The sequence below is a fragment of the Meleagris gallopavo genome, chromosome 5, assembly GCF_905368555.1.
Source record: "Meleagris gallopavo chromosome 5, MGAL_WU_HG_1.1, whole genome shotgun sequence".
NCBI classification, from domain to species: Eukaryota; Metazoa; Chordata; class Aves; order Galliformes; family Phasianidae; genus Meleagris; species Meleagris gallopavo.
Genome location: NC_139408.1, coordinates 7,520,577 through 7,542,966, shown reverse-complemented (window position 1 = coordinate 7,542,966; position 22,390 = coordinate 7,520,577). Strand labels below are relative to the sequence as shown.

The 22,390-nt window shown below is 38.9% G+C and overlaps 1 protein-coding gene across 1 annotated transcript in view; it reads left to right on the top strand.

Moving 5' to 3' along the window:
• Positions 1 to 22,390, top strand: part of MICAL2 (microtubule associated monooxygenase, calponin and LIM domain containing 2) — a 122,383-nt gene that overhangs the window by 7,151 nt on the left and 92,842 nt on the right. Inside the window, exon 2 of the mRNA XM_085224101.1 lies at positions 15,329 to 15,685. Within this exon, the coding sequence (XP_085080227.1) occupies positions 15,422 to 15,685 (264 nt within the window). The 5' untranslated portion in view covers positions 15,329 to 15,421. The remainder of the gene's footprint in view (positions 1 to 15,328; positions 15,686 to 22,390) is intronic.

The window sequence follows — 22,390 nt, the reverse complement described above, 5'->3', positions numbered from 1 at the left end:
CAGTCATGTTGTACACCAAGAGCTTGCCACAGGCCTGGATGTGGGCAGTAATGGTGGATATGGGTCCTTTGCTTGGAGCAGGCGCTTCTTTCTAGGTTTACTCCTGGTCTGGGGCTGAAACTCCACAATGGGAAATTTTCTTCTCTGTGTTTATGGTAGGAAGGAGACCCACAGGGTCTTTAGCTTACACTTAACTTATGGAAAAATGCAAAGAGCGGGGTTATTTTCTTTCCATATTCTTTTTTACTGAGGAAGGAATTGTGAATACATGTGTATAGAGCGTCTAACAAAGTTTTTCATGATATATACAGAAGTTTTGTTATATTTTAATGCCTTAATTATGCATGCATTTAGATATACACCACTGAACAAGCTTACAGCTGCTTCTTTAGCTACTACTAGACTTAATGAATGAGTTGATGTTATTAGTAACTTGTGTAGAAGCATCTTCAGTTTCAGTTATGAAATCAAAGTAGTGGTCTCCCATTTACAGTGTTCTTTATGCATTAATACAAAACCAAAGGAATTACACAGCTATCTCAGAGCAAGGTGAGACACTTCTATGTTATGTAAGTGGAGTCCAAGGTTCAACCTGAGAGCTAAGCACACAGGTGACTTAGCGCTGTTTCACAGTTTCTTGACTCAGCTTTTTCTAATGGAGTGCTGGTATGCATCCTTCAGACAGTCAGGTAAAACAGGTAGCTTTACAAAGTAATATCAGTATGAATCTCTCCTGTTCTTTGAAAGGTAGGTTTAGTGGGTTTTTGGGGAAGTAAAACATTCAGTAGGACATGACTGACCAAGACTTTAGTAGGATATTCATGCTTAAGGTGTTCTGGCTCATTTGAAATCTCAAACTAATATAACTACAAATATTGTCTTCTGGAAAATAGTTGTATAATTATTTAGGTATCACTTTTAGTTAACTGATTTCTAGGGTAAATAAAGGAATGCTGTATATAGTGTAGCAGGTTTGCATTTCCATACAAGAAGTAAGCATTGATCTATGACAGATTGAGAGCTTGAGTAACTACTTTCCATATTTATTGGCTCTGCTGCAGTAACATACAGATAAGCAAAAAACGGGAAGGCTTTCTTAACCATCTAACTGGTTGCCCTGTAACCAATATGCAAAACATACTGACCTGTAGCCCCATTAGCCCCATGCAAAATTTATTGAAAATATTCTTGAGAGAGAAGTTCCAGTAATTCTCTCTACAAAGTAGAGTGTAAGCAAACCGACGTTGCTACTTTAACTTTCTTGCTAGATGTCAACAGGTATTGTACAGTACATTCGATGCTTTTGAAGAACTGAGGGAAATCTTTGTTTTGTTTATTTTTAATGACTGTTTCTTTAACAAAAAGATTACATCTTCTCAGAAGTAGCTCTTACTTTTAATCCAGTTGTTCAGTATCTTGTGGGGATATTATGCCAGAACCAGGGCTGAAATGAATGTGCTGGGCTTTTTGTTTTGTTGTTCATTTGTTTTAAATTTTGAAGAGGGAAGTGCAGGCAAGCAGTGTTTTCTTCTTTTGGCTGATAATTCCGTCATGATTTTTAAAGACTATTTCCCTCTCCTGGGGAGAAGGGAGAGAACTTTTCTCTTTTCTGCCAGGTATAGTCAATTTAAAATCTACTCAATGGTTCTGGACCTAGTCATTAGAAACCAGTATTGACAATAGACATATTATCCCCTCATAACTAGAATTAAGCAGAAAAGACAAGATTTACATTAAATTTTGGTTATCTTACAGGACCGTATTCACATGAGTAGTCTGTCAAGTGGATCTGCAGTCACCTTTCTGTTTTTAGAAATAGAATCCTAATTTTCACTATTTTTCACCTGACCTATTTTAAACTTGCATAGAGTCTTCCAAGTCATTACCCTGTATTAGAAGTTGACATCTTGTGATGCGGTGGCTTTTTTCCCATTAGGTTTCTTAAACTTCATTTTCAATGTGTAGATAACTTACTTTGCTGTGTATTTGGGGGTGAGATAAGAAGAAACCCTTAATTTCACATTGGTGGTTGAGTAGTGACGTACCTGAATACAAGCTTAGTCATATGCTGTGATGCTGATGAGTTTCGCTTGGCACACCCCAGCAGGTACGGGCCCTGCCCTGTTTTCAGCAGAGCCATCTTCTCTGTGGTGCAATTGTAGATGACTGGATTTGTTTTACAGCAGTGGTAGTGTAATGATAACCTTGCCAATGCTAAGGGGAGGTGGAAACATCTGACCTTTCTACTTGTATGGCACATCTAAAAATTTGGAGATTTTGGACAGTGTCACTTACAGTAACTGTAATGAAGCTTCTATAAGAAAGTGTCTAAATGGTGATGAGACTTGAGTCCAAGATTCTTTTTTTTTCTGAAAAAAAACTTTATTTTTCTAGCTCATTTTCTTTTTCACCTTTACCCATTTATCTTCCCATTCATTTTTTCACCTCTAAGTCTGTATGTTCCTGTCACTTCTGATTAAAATTTTCAGCTTTATGCCATGAGATGCATTGGTGGGCAGCCTTGTAGCTATAAGAAAAGTAAAATGTTTGCAGAAGCATGGTTGAATTCATTTGGGAACTTGCATTAGGTGTGTTGGTACCTGTTGCTAACAAAGTGGATTTTGTGTCCTGTGGACTTGAAAAATGCTGGGTTATTGTGCCTCTTAAGGCAGGAATTCTATGTCTATAAGGTCACAGCGGTCTGTCACAGGCTGAAGGACTCTGCTATAAAGTAGCACCTGGAAGTAAAGCACATATTCTTTGTGTTTTCTGGCATTTTGCAGATCCAGAGAAATAAAGACAGGGTAGTAGTGGCTACGCTGGAGGTCCTTAATGATGTTCCCTGGCCCTGCCTGTTGAGTATGCACTGTAACGCAGATTGACTGGTTCTCCAGTCTGACCTTTTAACTTGCTGATGATGATCAGGGCTTTGTTGGAGCACTGTGAGAAATGGTGGTTCTGAAGTAGCCTAACCAGTACAGGTCTGTTGAGAAGTAAATGAAGAATCAGGTGAGTGTGTCTGTACCAGCGGCCAGAAGATGACTGCCAGGGGCCTGCACAGACCCCTCAACTTCTGGTTTTAGGAAGGAAGGGGCTTTTTGCCTGTAGTGTGTACCGACCTGTTTAGAATACAGCCTTGTCTGAAAATACCAAGGTGAGCTCTTCATGTGTTGCTGTATGCTTCCTGCCAAGATGGCTGGAAGAAATGTATTCTTTAACAGTGGATTCAAAATTAACTGATACTCTGGATATTAAGCCAACGAGCTGCTGCCTCCTGCACATTTTTTCCCCAGTAATCTCAGAACAGCTTTATATATTCAAAGTAGCATTTCATGTGCTTGACCTGTGGGCAACAACAGAAGAGAATGTAATGGCCACTCAGGTAACTCAGCATCTGTCAATTTTTTTTGCAGTTTTCTTCAGTTTCTTTCTTTTATGCAGACATTTGGCATTTTTAGCTTAATTTTCTACTGAAACAAAGCACTGAGAAATCCTACCATGCCAATTACAAACAACTAGGAATAAACTGTTCTGGCCCTGGAATGCTTGTACTGCTCCCTGGGACTGTGTGTTATTGGTCACATTCAGGACTGGTGGTTAGCAACAGACAGGGATGAGAGCTGTACTGCACATGGTGGATTGAGGAAGCCTTTGGGTCATGGAGTGCAGATATACCACAGTATGGAATACAATAGATGACTGTTCAGAAGGGCTCTATATCAGTAGTGGCAGCAGGAGCCCTGGAATACACACTCACAAACATGGTCCCTGTAAAATATTCTTGGGTGTGTGTGCATGTAGTTTTAAATGTGGCAGTTTAAAGTAGCAGGTTAATCTGGCTAGAAAGGAGCCTGTTTCCCCTTGATGCAGACGGCAGTATGTCTGATGAATCTTGCTTGAAAGGAACTCCCTGAAGTTGATAGCATCAATGAAGAAGTTGGACTCAGTCTAGCTTTGATAGAAATATCAGGTATGAAAACCCTCTCAACCTGCCTAGCTGTCAGAAGCACTACCAAAGGCATACTAATGTTCTAAGCCTTTGCTATGATAATCTATACTGTGCACAGAGCAGATTCTGAACTATTTGAACTTAATTATTTTTGTGATGACCTGCACTGGGCAGGAATGTGAGCAGGGGTGAAAACTCCCAAGTTGTATCTTAATGGAATGGACTGATTCTGTGACTGTTGCAGTCACTTCCTGGCTCCTTTTCACAAGAGCTTCTGATTTAGAAATGTATTATGAAAGTCAACTCCTATGCAAGCTTTTCCAGGCTACTTAGCTTTTCAATTCCACCCTTCCTCCCCTCCCCCAATCATATTGGTTGGAGAGCTTTTGTTTAGGTTATGTGCCTCGTGCGATATACATGCAAAAGTAAGCACTGTTCCTTGAATATTTGGCTTTTAGAGTTGATAAAGTTCCCTTTAAACGCGTTCCATACTTCTTCCTCTCCAGACAATTTCATTTAAGGTTTAGTTGGTATGTTGACTTGCTTTTTTGGAGGGAGAGAGAGGCTCATACTATGCTTTGGATACTATATCCATTTGGACCTATTGTGCCAACTGTCCAAAAGTTCTGGTGTGCTTTTTTTCTTCCCTTCCCTCCATGCAGAAAATGCCCAATACCCAAATCCAAATTGTGATCACATGCCTGTGGGTACTGAAGAACCTGTTTTTAACATCAGTTCAAAATTGAAAGGGGAAATGTTGTGTTTTTATGTTCATAATGGTTCAGCTCTTACTTTAGAAGGTATCATTGCTTTTCTTTGCTTTACACTTTTTATCACTTGCTTGTTCTCTTTGGTAATCCAAGTAGCAGTGCAAAACAACTGTTTGAAACAAAATATTTTTTTTTCAATAAGTCCCAGCTGGAAAGTAAAGCCAAGGAACAAAAAGTGTCCCACTTTAAAATTATCTCTTTATATTTTTTTTCTTTTTCTTCACCCAGTAATGCATTACAAATATGAAATGCAGTAAATATAGTTTATGAATATTTCTATCAGTGTAAGTAATTTCTATAGCAGAGTAGTGATGAGTGGTATTACATAGGGGTCCTTTGGTTGCCCATTCCTAGCCAGCATCCATCCCTGTGCTGTGATAACAGAATTTGGTCTGTTCCAAACATGGATACTCTTTTTGTCTGTGGCCATCCATCACCAGCCACCTCTGTGCTGATATTCAGAGCTCAGACTCAGTACGGCAATGGCAGAGCCATGTGCCAAACACATATCACTGCAGTGTATGCAGGCAGGTTCTATGCTGTTCTCCTGGATTTATGAACACTTGGAGCCCTGGGTAGCGATATGCAAGAATGTTGCTTTTGAAAGATGCTGCAGCAAAGCCCATACTATTTCGTGCAGTGTGGATTTTTCTGCAGCAGAGATGAATAATGTTTTTCTAACTCTTGGAATCTTTTTTTTTCTTGCACTTTGTTTTTCTTCATTTTTTGGGAAGGTATTGCTGAGAGAGGGTAGAAATTGTGCTGCACATTTTCTTCCAAAAATACTGCTTCTACTTTCAGAAGCAATATCTCTTCTAATCTATTCTGGTAAAGATGGGTCCAGCTTACAAGGACAAAAAAGGAAAGCAGTTATAAAGCTATCCAAGTAATTTTTGTTTTTTTGTTTTCTTATGTAAATGTTCCCTAGAGCGGAGTTTGGTGTCTTAACCTAAATTTTCTGGTTTTTCACCACCCTCTGGCTGACTTCTCTGAGATCCTCTTTGCAGTTTCCCAGTATCATTCAGTGGCTGGTTTTTGGTGTTGAGCTGACAGTTCTGTAGCCGAGGAACATCTCCAACTTGGCAGTACTTTTTGTTGTTGTTTTTTCTTTCTTATTCGTGGTTCCCATGGATTTTGGAGCAACTGATAATATCGATATATGATATCATCATCAATATGATGAGCCACAGGAAGTATTGCATGCTAACTTGCATTTAAAAATTAAAATATTGCTCAGAATGTTTTATTTCTATGATGATCAGTACTGCCACACTGTCTTTGTTTTCAGTAGGTTAATCCTGGTTATCGATCTGAAAGTATGATGCCTGCAGATGAAGGCAGCTTAGCTGAATGAGTTACTGTGTTTTGGAGCAGTTGGTGTCTTGTGGCTGTTTTTTTCCCATGTTCAGCTCCTGGATAATTGCTGCTGCCCCAATAATGAGAGAGAAACCACAACTTGCAATGTGCTACTGAAAGCTTTGGTCCTGAATTCTGTGACAGTTAACATCCCTGCTGTTCTTTTTCCTCCTCCTTTTCCCAAGACACACCCTGGGCAATTTGCTTCAGCATGGCCTCTGCTTCATAGTTTTTCTTAAAAAGAGGAAAAGAAACATTAGTTTTCTTTCTTAGACTAATCCTGTAGGAAAAAAAGTCCGTCAATCTCATTTTGGTATCTGCTGTTCTCTGGCTTTCACTGCATGGCACATCTAGGTCTCTTCAACTGATGGCTTCGAGCAGTTAGGTTTGAGCAGCAGCAGCAGTGCCCTTTACTTTTCTCTGCCCTCTCCCTTTGCTGTGACTGGCTGCAGGAAGGGGTTAGCCATGCTGGCTGGGGGCTCCCACTGCAGACAGCAGTAAGGCGTAGAGGCTGGTTGGGCCCTTTACCCTGCACTCTTTGTTGGGGAGAAATGCTGCAAGTGTGGCAGCACGTCCTTGGGCGCTGCTGAGCTCGGCTCTGCTGTGAGAGCCCATCTTGCTGTCGTGTCCTACATTATCGCTGTTCTCAAAGTGACATGAACTGACAGTATTTCCGTAATTGCTGACTAAGAGTCTGCTTTTTCCTGGTTTGTGCATTTGTTCTTTTTTCATGGTGTACTTACTTCCATAATTATGTCTCCTTGTGTACAAAGGGAAGACTGTACTACAGGAAGTGCTGCTGCCACATGTGGCTCAATTGTGTTGGTATAGCTACATCCATACCAGGCATTTTGCTGACTGGTTGCTGATTAGCTGACTAGTTCTGTCAGATAGTGAGTTTGTTCTCTTTATGTGCTTCTCAGGCACAGTTGTGCCATATAGGTTTTCCATGTGACCTGGGGAGGATGCGGGGCTGCGATGGGAGTGTGATGTGGACCCTGGCAGCTGTGTAATGCAAGGTGGTGTGGGAGCTGATGTAGTGTTGGTAGCTCAATGGAAAATAGGATATTAATCACTGCCTGAGGTTATCAGACTCCTGTCCTAACATACTACTGAAAGTGGGCAATCTTGTACTGATAAACCAGCCAGCCCACTGCTTGTTCTGTGATAAGTTGCTATACCTCAGCTGTTCAGAGTGTGAGCTTGAAATTTTTAGTGTCATAATAGGAAGAGAAAGGCAGGACTTGCAAAGAGCTTAAAGTTTGTCTGTTTAACAGTTTTCACTGATGGCTTTTTCATAACATCATTTAACTTGAATAATGGGCACCTTTTCTTAAGAGGTGCACTTAGTTGCTGGATGATGTTAAATTCTTTATGGTGTACATTTTTTCCTCTTGTGCTCCCAACCTAGGAGAAATACAGGCATAAGCTGTCTACTGTTGTTTATACTGTGTTTCTAATTTATTACAGCAGAGCTGAGAAATGTTCTTTTTTACAATTAGTCTAAGCAGGAGTTAGATTTTATTATCTTGTTTACATATAACAATAGCCCCCTAAAGAACGAGGCTTAATCATTTAAAGTTGGCTTTGAAGATATTTACTACATGGAAACTCGGGACCCTTTAATAGAGCCTTTAGCAGCCCTGCTAGAAATAAGAGGTTTTAAATACTTAACTGTAAGCTGCATTCTTTAAACAAACAAAAAACCAGGACAAAACCCCAAAACCCTCAAGTTGAATACTTCTTTGTTTAACTATCTAGAAAGCTCTTGAAGTAGTGTGTGGTCCTTATGTGTGCATTAATATTGGCCAATTAAATTATAAATTCCCTGAAATTTCTATTCATCCTAACACAATTTTCTATTATTCTTAAAATTCCTGTGCTCTTTGTTGCACCTTACAGGAAGCTTGCATGCATGAAAGAAGGAGGTTATGTGGGAGATGGTAAAAACGAAAGAGAACAAGATCTTGAATGTTACTTTTTTTTGCCTCATTTTTATCCATGAATAATTACTGAAAAATTATCTACCCCATAGATGGCACTTTTGCATGAAGAAATTCATCCTGCTTATTAGCTCTATTTAGGAAAGCATCATTCTTAGGTAAAGAAACTAAGTCAGTGACTTAAGTTGTGTGAAGTGATGTGTGTGTCTGGCCCTGGTTTATTAGCCATTTAGGTTCTTTCTGGGATCCAGTACAGGCACACACATAGTTTAATGCAGAATGATTCATAATGAGAAATCAGTAATAAATTAATGCTAATGATAAATATCGTTGCTGTGAACTTGTTCACGTTTTTCTCCAGTCCATGAGCATGAAAGCTCTAGGGTATGTGGCAAGCCCAACTGGCTGTCAGACGTGGGTTTAATTGACTTCAGCCTGAAGGATCTGTAAAATACCCAGGTGTACTTGGGTACTCTCTGCCTGTGTATAAACATGTATTCATGAGGATGCTCTTGTTAGATAAATGCATTCAAGACTTAATGCATGCAGGTACCAGATTAAAAAAAAATCCTCCCCAAAATGATGTGAGATGCCAGGTTCCACTTTCCTACATCAGTGTGTGGACTATGAGCTATGTCAGATGCACAAGCTATCTGGGTGAATCCAAATTACAAATGCCTCCAGCAAAGAACAGCCCACCGTTATGGACCTCATCGCTGATTCTCATGGTCACAGTAAGGTGGCTTACGATGGCTTGCAAGATTGCTTGGAGTTTCTGGAGCTCCCTGCTAAGAGTCAGCCTTTGTTTTGGCAATTTTGTGCTAATAACTGTTGGCATGCGACTTGCAGCAGCAGTGTGCATCTTTCCTGCTTGAGAAGACTTAGATTCTTTTTCCTATGATCTGTCTACATCAATAGTTTTCATTGTGTTTCCACTTCTCTTTTTCTAGTGGAAAAGAAGATTTTTGAAATGAAAATTGAAGGACAGAACTTGGATGTTTTGCAGGTGTTTACCATATGAAACAGGAATTGATAGCAGGAGTATAAAGTTGATTGTAAAACTTGCTAGAATTATGTTTAGCTTTATTCTAATATATTGACTGCTTTAAATCTTTTTGTAGTAATAAAAACCTGTATATTTTTGCTCTATATTTTGAGTAAAACATGAAGTAAATCCTTAGAGCAAAGGTAATAAGAAGCATTTGTATACACAAGTCACAATCAGTGTAAAATAAATGATTACCTTTGTTGTGCTAACATCACAGAATAATAATTGGGCTAACCACTGGAATCAAAAGTTACAGTTTATGATGGCATAGGTGTTATGATGCCACTTGTTTTTTAAAACTTATTTCTCAGAATTATGTCAGTGTTTCTGATCAGAAGTTTGACTGTGTGCTGCTTACAGATGCTTGAAAACATGTGCGTTGTTGTTCATTTGAAACACTGTGCATAAGCTTTGCAGAATGAGTCCTGAAAGGTTTTAGTGATAATCACTGGGCAGGACTTCTTGCGTTCTTGTACAGGCAGAGGAACGGTTCTGCCTTATCTGAACCCCACTGTAGCGGGTGCAGGTTTCTGAGCCTCCAACCATTGCACGATGCATGTGGCCCATTGGGCAGCATCCTGGGCTTTGTCCATGCCAGTGCTATGTTTGCATGAATTCAGACTTGCAAGCTGCTGGCTCTAGGGACTCATCTCACTTTACTGTCAGTGTCTTAGTGTATGCCTCCTGTAAAACCAGAAACTGCAGACCAGCAACATATAGAAATAAAGAGGATTATTTTTAAGTTTTCATCTTTAAATTGCATGGAATGAGACTTTATCTATGTGACAGATAAAATAAAATTATCTATCTGTAGGATTTTGTTTCCTTCCTTATGTATCTAAAATATTAACTGCAAAGCTAGTGTGCTTGTATGCATGCTTTCAGCTATATTTTATTCTGGGCAGATGTAGCAGGTTAAATCAGCACAGCTGCACTTGTTTGGAAGGCTGCGTGAGATGTCTCGTATGACTTCGGCAAAACAAGCTGATAGCATGTACAGTAACCTTTTAAGTTCATAGGCACAGAATGTCTCAGTAGGAACTGTTTTGAATTCCATACTTGGCCTGAGAAGTTATTTTGCAGGAGTTATGTGGAAGACAGCTCTTTATATTAAAAAAAAAAAAAAAAAAAAAAAAGGAAAAAAAAAACAGAATAAGAATCTAGCTGTTTATAAGGGAGAAGCTGTTGGTGAGGCTTTTTTTCAGGAGTAATTTCTGTTCATTGATGTTTCTGTTAGGGTTGTGCATCTTAAGAAATGTTTTCTATTTGTCACCAATAAAAAGCAAGTATTTTAGGCAGATCTACTTTTGTGTTTTTTAACTATTATTTTTTTTTTTTTAACTCTCTAGCAAAGCAAGAGAGAGCTTCAGCTGTTTCCAGAATCATATTATGTCAGTTCGAGGAAAACATGCAAAGAAACCAAACTACCAGAAATCTATGTTTCCCCCAGATATAAATATTTGTATTTAAAATGGCCACCATGCAAACGAAGTGCGTGATGTGAGCAGAAACTAAGCTGAAAAGCCCAGAAGTGTCCAGTTTCACATGCAAATGTCAGTTATTGTAATGAGTTTAGACTTTTTTTTTTTTAGACTTTTATAGCAGGGAAGAGACAGCAGAAATACTGTAATTTTTACTGCTGTTAATGAAGTGCCAAAGTGAATGGTTTTTATAGATGCTGCAAAATCCAGTCATTTGTTTCTGTTGATGTTTTTAACCTTAGGCAAACAATAAATGTATTGTATCCTGCATGCTGAACTAAAGTCTTAATAACAGAATTTACTCCTGGTAAATTAGACTGTATTGAAAATGTAATCAGGATTAGTGGTATTGAAATGCTAGGAATTCAATTCCTTTCCAGTCTCTCTGAGGAACTTGTTCTCAAGCATTAGAAACAGCACTAAGATACTAAGGAAGGACTTAAAAATGCTGCAAGTTTGAATTAAAATTAGTGGTTTTCTCCCTCTCCAGTTGGACAACTAAGCTCCAAAAACTTTGGAGCCTGTTGCCTCAGAATGCTGCTGACATGCACTCTGCAGTTATTACTGTCAAAAGTTAGTCATTTTCATTTAATGACTCATGTATGTCAACTTCATTGTTTGCTGTATTATGCTGAAGGACTTCCTGTGCAGACGTGATCTGGCTCTGTACATTGATTTACCTAGCGATAATTAGTGAAATTATCCTGATAGTGGAGGAGTTTGGTTTGCTATTCTCAAAATCATCTGCAGGAATGCCAACCGAGACTGCTAGCATTTGTTTTCTATGTATATGTTTGTGTATGTACCATTGCTTTAATTTCTACTTTTTCTGTCCTTTTTCCAATGCCTTCCTTTAAGTTGTGGTAGGACCTTCACTTTCTCCTTGGGTAGCTACGAGGGATGAACAGCAGTTCTCAAATTTTCTCATCTGACGTTCTTGTTTCCTCCTTGACTGGAGGCAGAGAGGGGCCAAGTTATCAAAATGCAACCCTTGTTCTTTCCAGTGTCTGCAGCTTAAGGCTGGGAGCCCTCCTCCTGTGAATACCATGGGAAGCCACGTGGACAGCCAAATTTTCACATGCACTTAATACATTGTACATGAGATCTGTTGTTAACTACAAATCTGACCCAGAGTGGCCAATACTCATGGGTGCTTCAGTTCTGATGTAAGAGAACTGTCTCCAAACTGTTTCCTGCTCTCTAATTCTTTTCTGTGGTCCAGTTTTATACTGGGCTGAAATACTTTAGTAATGTGAACTTTTTTTTGGTGTGTGTTCCCAGAAGTGTAGTAGTGACTATGAAAAGCATAGCTTATGGTTTCAACATCAGTACTCACCCTGAAAAAATTCTCAAGTCTGCTTTATCCCCTGCCTGACCTACACAATGAAGGAGGAAAAAGAGTAAGTTATAGTACTCTAAGAACTTAAGGTTTTTTCCCCAAACATGGTTTTTTTTGGTTGTTTTTTGTTTTCAATATAGGTAAACAGTTTATGTATTGCTTCTCAAGTTTTTGAGACAAATACAAAACAGGAAGTCTAATATTGTTAAGAATTACTCGTTCAATTTAGACTTCTGGACTTCAGAGCATTGTTTCTAGTGAGTTGTATATGATACTGCAGTGAAATATTGCTGGTTCCTCAGAAGAAAGCATGTAGTTTTCCATAGGCTGCATCCCCTTTTAGGACCATTTTCTTCTCTGTGATCTATCAACACAGTCTGCATGCCAAAACAAACAAAAAAAAAAAAAGTGGTGTTTCCAGCAAGCCAAAAACCAGTAAGCAGAATCTCCTTTGTCATCTGGCCTTCCCAACCACGAAACTGGCTTTTTTGGAGAGCATGACCTCTGACACAGAAAGGAGAAATGCTCTGCTGATGAGCGAATGTCTGCTGTGATGCCTCACCACAGCTCTACTGGGATGTGATGGGAGCATTTTGGAAGATTGCGAGGAGATGATCTCATGCCAATCAGGAAAAGCTTCAATCATGGTTTTGCAGTGTTGGAAGAGGAAAGTGTTAAAGCTGGGGAACGTCTCCCTTCCCCAGTGAAAAGGCAGGGGAAGCCCAGGCCTGCTGCACATTTGCGTGTGTGCATGCATGTGCAGCACAAGCTTGCATCAAGCTAGAAACATTTTCCTGTCTTTCACTTTGTCTGCAGTGGCTCCTGTCAACTCTTCTATTTTCCTCACCATTATCAGCCCTGGCACTTAGTGCTTTTCCTTGTGGGTGGGTTCAGATATAGCTGTACTATTTTTTTGGAATTTTCCCTTCCATCCCCTTCTGTCACTGGATGGAAACAGCTGAGGCTTATAAAAAGTCTCCTCTGAGTAGAAAAATTAAAAAGTTTGTGATTGGACTCTTATCAATTCTGCTGGGGTTAACTTCTACAGGTGCTTGTGTTACAGGAACAAGATAACAATCTTGTGGTGAGCTAGTGAAAACAGTGGAGAGGAAGTAACTGTTCCATAGTTCCTAGGTCAAAGTCATGTAGCATTGAGGCAATAGCAATGTGAGTTTAAAGCCATGAAGAAAACCTAATCTGGCTGCCACAGTTCTAGCTGAACTGTCCACAGTACTGTGTTTCAGTGACACTTCCCCCTTCACCTAGAAAAAAAGCATACTTTGGCTTAATGTTAAAAATCATTCTGCCAGTTGCATAAGCATTTCTCTTTTTGGTTTAAATTGGTGTCAGACACTGGGGGGCTGTATGTCAAGCTGTTTAAGCTGAACTGTAGTGTCTAACACTGTGCTATTACTCTCTTTGGTTGTCCTATGTTGCCTTCCTCTCATAACAGCACTTGTGCTTAAGCCCAGATGTACTTTTTTTTTTTTTTTTTTTTTTTTTTTTTTTTTTTTCCTGGATCAGCCTCTCTGTGTGGCAGTCCCCTATCTTTTCCCTTTCCCAATAGAACTTTTGGTTCTATTAGCTGGTTTTGGTTCTATTAGCTGGTTTTGGGCTGATCCATAGCACTACTTCTGCAAAGCGAGGGCTGGCAAGAGTTGTACCGGGCCTTCCTCTCCCACCTGTGCTGGGGCAGCCAAAATGGCCAAAATCCATCCTGCTGGCATGCAGTTGTTGGGGGATTTTGCTCATTAATCATCAAATCCTTGAGCCTGGAAAGATTCTGGATGTCAACTCCTCTTGAGTCAGTGGGAGTTCACAGCACTCAGTTTTCTTTTTTTTTTTTTTTTTTTTTTTTTAGACATTCTGGAAGTAGAGGCATATAAAATGTTTGTGATTTTACTTCATGAAGCTCTTCAGAAAAGGGCACAGAACATACTATAAATGAAGTATTCAGAAGGGAAAACAAAAATTTCCTGACTTATTCTTGGCACTTGTATTTCATCATGACATTTGGTCTAAGAAAATGTACAAACTCTCAACATTGCCAATTTATTTTACCCACAAACCAACAGCAGACTGATGATGTGCACACAAAGGTTATTTATTTTGAGCATAGCTAGGGAATGTGAGTGTTCCAAATGCTTCCTTATATCTCCCCATGGGATCAGCTTAATATGTTGCATAATATTTTTCTGTATCTAAGATAGGCATAGTAGGTCTCTTAGTTACTTAAATACACTAGTTGTGTTTCCCTTTTTCTTCTTTGAAGGAAATGTGAGCAGAGAATGAATAGTTTGTGAATAGTGTTAAATTAAAAAGTGTAACTTCAAAGGCCCTTATAACAATTTACTCTGAAGCTATCAGTCAGCAGGTGATGTTCCAAGCAAAATAACTGATTATGTGAGAGGTTAGGCAAGCATCGATTTAGTTGTTGATTGCTTGGACTGGTAGATAATTCCTTAATAGCAAGAAAAAAGAAGATAGGACTTGCATCTCTGGCCTTGAGTTCAGGTAGACCCTGTTCTGAGGGCAATTTTAAACATAACCTATAATAATTTCCCTAATACGAAAGCTACTTGAGTATTTTCTTTGGATCTTGGCTGAATCTAAAACACTCCACATTAGAGATAGAGAGCAAGGTTAAAAAAGGATAAGGGAGTGCCACAAGGAACGTATTTTAGTTCTTGCAAATTTATGTTTATTTAGAATAGCTTTGCTCTTACAAATTGTAAGAGTATTTGTCTGGAATATCAGGCACAATTTGACAGTGATCATACTACTAGGAAAAGCCAGTGGAGCCTAGTGGGCCAAATGTATATATCATTAACTTTATATCATTAGCACATGACAAGATATGACTCAAATCACGTAACTTCAGCATTTACTATGTGGACATAAAATTCCTTTCCATTTGCTGGAGTACCAAACTCTTTTTCATTTGGCAAGAATTGTAAAAGGGGAGTTGTCTGAAGCTACTTGTGTTCCATTTCTTCTGTTCTGGTGTAACTTCTGATAATGTTTCTGCTTAGTTTGTTGTGTACATTTGCTTGTGGCAATTGATTGGGCCAATTCTAAATTTATTGGCTAAGCTGCACTCTTGCTCCTAGCTTGTGCAACAGGAGGAAATTCCCTAACATTGACTTTTGGCCGCAGGTTTTTAAGGATTCTTAAGACCAAAACATTACTAAAGATGTACTTGTTGTGACTTAAATTTTGATTAGGAAAAGCACCTCAGTATTCTTTTTCTTAATCTGTTATCTAGAATTCGTTACAGAATGCTAATTGTTGGGCTGTGTATGAAGCTGATTGATTTTTGTATTTGGCTGGTTGTTCAACAGTCATTTGCTGTGTTATTATATTCATATTGAATATGCAGTTTATGGGTTTAGTTTTCCCAGGCAGAGCGTGCTTTAACATAACTTGTGTTTGTCTTTTCTAGGAGTAACATGCTTGGAATTACTTGCTAGCGTTGATTACCTGCACCTTAGCACAAGAGCTCCAGCTTGATTCTTTTCAGTGCTTCTGACAGAACATGGGGGAAAACGATGATGAAAAATACAGTCAAGCTGGCCAGATATTTGAAAACTTTGTCCAAGCAACAACATGCAAAGGTACCATTCAGGCCTTTAATATTCTCACACGCCAACTTGAATTAGATCCTTTGGACTGTAAGAACTTTTACAGTAAACTGAAGTCAAGAGTAACCACGTGGAAGGCCAAAGCTTTGTGGAACAAGCTTGATAAAAGAGCAAGTCACAAAGAGTACAAACGTGGAAAATGTTGTATGAACACTAAGGTAAGTGGGAAAGGTAATTTTTAAATTTCACAGTTTAGAATCTCTTAAACTGGTTTATCAGCAGAAGCAAGGTTTCTGCCATCCCATGCAACATGTGTATCCATGAACGTTCCCTTTCATATACTTGAAACTGTGTGTAGCATCGCATGATTTAGACAAATTTTCAGATATTTTTGTTCTGGAAACATAGCACATAAGAGCAATTCTAAAAACACTCTCTTTTATAGTCTGTCTCACCCACAGCAGGAAAGTTTTCTGTTGATAGTAATGTTGATCAGTCATAAGATATAAGCCCATAAGACAGATTTATTAATCTCAGGCTTTTAAGAACTACTTGCTTAATTAAACAGAGTTTTGCAATATGTCAGTTATTACATACTCAGCAGGAGCCTCCTGAAGTGCTGCTTGGAGACTTAGGGATTGGTCTTTGTCATCTGGCACTGGTTCTATTTGCTAAACAGAAGCCAAAAGAAAATAATGCACTATTTAAGAAATCAAATATATGCATTTAAATGCTTTTTTTTTTTTCTCTCCAAACAGTATATATAGATAACTGCTACACAGCACTTACTAAAGAAAGTGGTCTACTTGATTGTGAAAGGGACAGGAAATTATCTTCAGTGCATTGTTCAAATGCTGTGTTTTAATAGAACCACTGATATAAGTCATGTTAAAACTGAAGGTTCATGCCATCTTATTCCATCTCTTCTGTGATTGGTCATTTTTAATAGCTTTGTGTCAGAGAAGTTCAGATATTTACTGCCTAATGATAGCTAAACTTTGCCAATGAAGGTCTGGTTTTAAGAAGCTGCTTGACTGTACTATTGTAAAACAGAAAGGAATAGCACCTTGGGGTGTACCTAGGCACTGAACTGTGGAGGGCATTTTAGTTTGAACTATTGATAAAGTATTTTATGGAAGTGCTAGACAGGCAGTGCTGATGGTCTCTCTTGTGCATTGTAGAACTGAGTCTTCCAAAAACATTAGGGAGAAGGATATCATATTGCCTTCAATACATTTAGAGGCCTCTGTTTTTATAAATTTCATTTCTAATAAGCTCCCAATTATTATTAACTTTTTGTAAGGTAATAAGTATCCTTAGGACCAGTTTCTTTAGAAAAGGAATTATGTCATTACAGCTTTTTGCACTGCTTTCCTGGTGCCTCTGTTTTTCTTCTTTCCTTTTTCCCGTCTTTTCCCTTTGTGACCTTTGCTTCCTCCCTCTCTTTTTGATCTTTTGAAAAGGCTTTGAATATGTCATTGTGCATCTATGTGATAAAAACGGACAGGAAAGGGAAGGAATGACAATGTGTGTGATGTTTAACAAGTTATGGGAGATGTTCTACATACACCTTACTTGCGCATACAGTCCTAAGTCCAAATTTCCACGGTTAGTTTGAGGAAGCATTTACAACACAAAACAGTTTTAAGACTCATGTGAAGTATGAAGTGAAGCCCTGCTCAATCAAGTGTGACGTTACAAAGCCAAGGCCTGCTTCTGCAGAGTCCTTCAGCCGAGTCATTAATTTCTATACATAGTGAAGAGTCAAGGAAATCACTTAGAACATGAAAAGCTTAATGCAGTCTTCATTTTAAGGTTGCCAAGCAAGTGGCTAATCAGCACCTCTTGCAGTGTTTGAAAGTATGGTGTTTCTACTCTGAGGGTAAAGATTTATTTGTAGTGGCATGGTGTAAATATTTGCTGAAATTAATGGACATAAGCTGCACATATGATCAAATTGCAAATGAATGTAGAATGCCTCTGTATGAACAGGACACATACAGATATTCTGTGTAATACTTAGATGTTCATTATGAATCCAAACCGTGCCTGGACCTGCACTTCAATGTGTCATCACTGATTTAACGAGAGAGACATGAATCTTCAAATTACTGCAAATAAGAGCAGTGACCACAGACTGTGGGCTCTTTGGGGATATCTAGCAAACATTCCTCAAATGTGAATCACAGTCTGCTATGAAAGCCTATCTATGCAATATGAATGAGAGGAGACACGTTGCAAGCAAACTCCCTGATTGTTGCTGTGGTGTACTCTTGATAACTCCACTTACAGATAAACAATTATCAGAGATGCTGGCATACCCAGGCTACAGTATACATACCAGGATTTTCCTTTTGTGCAGCAGGAGATTTCAAGTTCTTGTTTTTCTTCCATGTTATACAGTTCTCATTTTCCATAAAGGAGCAGGCAAACAGGAGTTGTGCAGGTGAAACTAAGCAGAGCCTAGTGCTCAACTCTGTAGAGTTGACTGGGGACTGGAAGTGGATTGGTTGGAATAAAAATTCTAGTTGTTAAAGCAGCATCACAAAATAAGCTCTTTGCTGTTACAGTTCTGTAAACAGAGCCAAGCCAACAGTCATTGTTTAAAAATAAAAAATGACTTAAAGTTTGTGACCATGAGTTCTATAGCTGATTCAGCAGGTTGTAGTTCTCAGATACGATTTTTCTGTCTGGCTTCTAACAATCTTCCCAATCTTTGAAAGAGATAAAATGTAATCAGGGTCTAAACTATTCCTCATGCTATGTATGTGTGTGTCTGCTGTGAGCTTGGGAGGGTCAGTTGTTTTTTAAGTAAAAAACAAAAGAACCTGCTGCCTCACTCAGTAACTGGTCAATTTGTGCACAGTACTTAAGAGCTGAATGCAGTCCTTGTTGTTTGTTGGGTTGCTTTTTTTTTTTTTTTTTGCTTGTATAATCTTCAGCCACACTTAAGTCACTTTCATTGGAGTAACAGTATACACAAATTTCCTACATGCAGAATGTTCCATTCCAACTAAATAACAGTAACTCATTGTCTTAACTGTTCTTGAAGAATGCTGCCAAAAAAAGCTTTTAGAGTTTCTGCAATGATATGATTTTAAGCTGGATGAATAATAACAGTTAAACCATTTTCGAGACATTCAAACCCACTGCTATTTCAGAGTAGAGTTATTTGTGGACTTTCTTCGTAGGGAAAAAAATAAAAAATAAAAATAAAACACTGCAGAAAGGCATGCAGAAAGTTGTGGCAGAAACTTTTTTGATTCTATAAGTTAGTCTGTATGCATGCTAAATTTGTATCAAACATCTTCCTTCTATGACAAACTTATAAATTGGGAATTAAACTGTTCTGAACTGCTGGTCCTGGAGCTGATACTTTCTGGCATTTGGCAAAAATCATTCTGTGCTTTTTCAGATACTTCTAGAAAAAGAGCACAAATTAATTCACTTGTTGCTCATTTTCATCTTGTCAGTTTGGAGGAATCTGCACAGAATCTGTAATGATAATTTCTTTGTGAAGTGAAACAGCTGGACAATCAGAGAAGGCTAAAGGTTTAACATACAATGTTCGCCATGCTAGCAGCTTGAATGTCTCTCTAAATTTTTGAATGTGGGAAGCATAATATAATAAGAAGCAAGAATTCATCCAGCTGTTTGCAGAGTGTATTCAACAGTGTTTTTAAAACTCACATGTGTGTTCTAATCATTTATTCTTAATTTCTCTGTATGGATTAGGTTCTTCACTTCAAGATTTGCTGTCAATTTACCTGTGTGAGTGATACAGAAACAAACATCTGCTTTATAAGCAGGCTCCCGCTGATGTTTGAGATGTATGCATATGTATCAGAGGGCAGGACCTGGTTCATGCTGAAATTCTGGCTCTCCCACGACTGCAGATCTGTGCTTGAGGAGAGCAGAAATCTCTTTGAGTGAAGACATCCCAGACTTGCTCTGAAGGGAGGTGTTGATTCTCTAAAGCATGCAGATGATGTTTTTTCAAAACACATTGGTACTTGAGGAGAACTAAGTAGGCTTCTTTAAGGAGCTAATGTGTAATTATTAGTTGTCTTGGTAGACTCTAGCATTTGTCTCTGGGTGAATCCAGTTTTTGATTGTTGTGGTGTTCATGGTTAGTGTACTAAACAGTTTGAGTTCTGGTTTTAAGGCCTAATTAGGCAGTACTGGCATAAAATGAGAAAATGAAACTGGGCTAGGAACTTTTAAATGTTGTGTGTATCTAAATGTATACGTATGGACATTTATAGGTATGTGTGCATATACATGTATAGGTATCACACAGATTCCTGCTAAGCAGATGGAACAATTTAGAACTCAGTCTCTGCTGTCTTCTCTAGCTTTCCTTGTTCCTGGATGTGATCTTTCAAATCTTGTTTTATAACAGATGAACTTCCTTTCCAAAAACTCCTGTTGGGAACGTTACTGCAAGAAAATGACTCAAAAAAATTATTTATGGCTACATTTCCAGGGCTTGTGTAAAGCCACAGTGGCTCTTCTCAGTAGTGCAATGTGCTGTCAGTCCTACCCAGACTAAGTGGCATTGGCAGCTGAGCTGTACAGGGAGACTCTGTGGGTCCCTCTGTTGGGGTGCTAATTTGGAGAAGTGGTGTCACAGAGGAGATTGTGTGGCTTAAGGGGATGTGGGAGTGGAGTGGAGTTGGGGGCTGGGGTGTGAGTCATCCAAGGAGGAACTTGGGGTCTGAAATGGGGATGGAGGCTAGAAGCTTTGTGACTGACTCAGTGCTGGCTCTGAAATTTGTCTGCCTGTACTAACCATGCTGGTGAACCCACGAATGATAAAACAAGATTGCCAAACCCCATCCATTTTGTTTCATATTGTTCTCATTTCCAAAGGCTGTCAAATGAATGCTTTGGGGATTAATAAAACCTACTTCATCTGCTGTTTTCCTTCCCACAGTGTTGAGAAAGCAAAAGATACGTCTGAGGCATGCTGGCTGCTGCCACGTTATGTAGCCACAGGCTAACCAGCAGGATGAGGAGTGAATTCCAGGCCTCTCTCCTTGTTATTAGGTAGAAATTGTCTTTCTGTCAGTGCTCAGTTGTTTACAAACATCCCACTGTAGCCTTGCCCCTTGTAGCAAAAGAGTCAGGCTGGCTTGTGGATGTCTCTCCCCCTCTACACGTTCCTATGAAGTTCTAAACAAATACTTCTCTCTTAGTTAATCAAATCATCCTGCTTGTAAAAACCTGCTAGTGATGATGGGGCTAAATTTCCTTCTGAAGCAGTGACATTTGTTGGTCCTTCAGAGGTAACACATTTTCAGCCAGATTTTTCCTGTGCTGTATGTACCAATGAGTTTGTGTATTGAAGCATTCTGATTGATTGCATTCTAATGATGAACATTTTTCTCTGAAGGGCACAGTTGAACTGCAAGATGAAAGAAGGGAGTGTCAGTTGTGCCCTAACTCAAGAATATTCTTTTTAAAATGAAAACTTTAACCCATTTATTCTGTGAAGAACAGAGATCCAGATGGCTGGATGCCCTTTGAGGGACATAGTAGTCTCTCCAGAATAATAATCAAAATGGGAAGATCTCCAAATGTTATAATTAGGGTTCATAATGAACACACCAAGTTTAGATCTATTAGGTAGCATTGCTGATTTCCTTATTCTAATAAAAATGCATTCTTGTGAAAGTCATAAAATTAAAACTAGAATACCATATTTATAGGAAGTTTAGTGAATGGAAGTTTGTGAATTACCATGAAATAACATTCAGCTACAATCTTCTCACCCTCTGCCTCATCCTTAAATTATTCTAGCAGTTACTATTTTGATTTTTGCCTTATAAAACCCTTATTAGGGTATAAATGTGTAGTTCTTAGATAGCAGAATCCAGGACTACTAAACAGTCAGGGATATTAGGTGCCATGCACTCTATTGAATTGAAGTGGCAATGAGGTCTTTGATATACTTGAAAAATAAGCTGCTGCTTTTTTTTTTTTTTTTGTGCTTCTTTGCTTTTAGTCTTTTAGGGAAGGGCACCTAAAGGATTGTGCTGAATCTCCACTGTAAATTTATTTTTTAAAAATTATAACAAGCAACTTTTACAGTGTTACTTGAAAGGAGATGATGATACAGGATTTAATGTAAAGGAGAGGCGAGGAAGATTGGTTTGAGATGCAGGGAAAAGAGGAAAATCACCTAAGACCATGCAGTGAAACCACAGCTGTTGAATACTATCTATTTATTCATTTGTTTCTGTAAAGATTTTTTAAAGACCGGATGGGGAAAAGCTTGGGTGATGACAGGACACACAGCAGACAGTGTTCTTTGAAAACAAAACAAAGCATCGGACTCTTTGAGCAGTGCTTTAAACTGTTAGATCAGGCCAAATTGCATCAGCAGAGGCAAATGTTTGGTATGTGATTGGGTAACGGAATCACTTTATTATCCTACTTCCACAAACACACAATTTTTCAGCTTTATCAGTCATGAAGAACAGTGAACCCTGGCCAAAGTAACATAATCAGGCAGCCTGAATAAGATTTTTTTTTTTTTTTTCAGGCATTTGGGAATTCTGAGATATTTGGCTTGCAAGATACTAGTAGCTTTACATCTGTACTTCAGCAGCGCTGTGCTGTTTCTCTCTCTCGCTTAATGACTTCGCAAGGAATCAACAGAAGGGAACTGTCCCACCCTGACCCGATTTCCTAGTTAGTCTGTAAGGATTCCCGCTGGGAGTGGTACCCAGTTACTTTCGCACACAATATTAGTATTGTCACTACAAGTGGCTTAATTAAGTCTGAATGAAAGAAAAGGTTGTGGTGAGATGTGTTCCTGCCGCTGTGACCCTGCAGTGCTTTTGAATTTCACAGTGTGAAACAGCGGGGCCATGTGCCCGTCAGCCCAGCTGGGCTGTGTGCGTGGGGCGAGGGGTGCT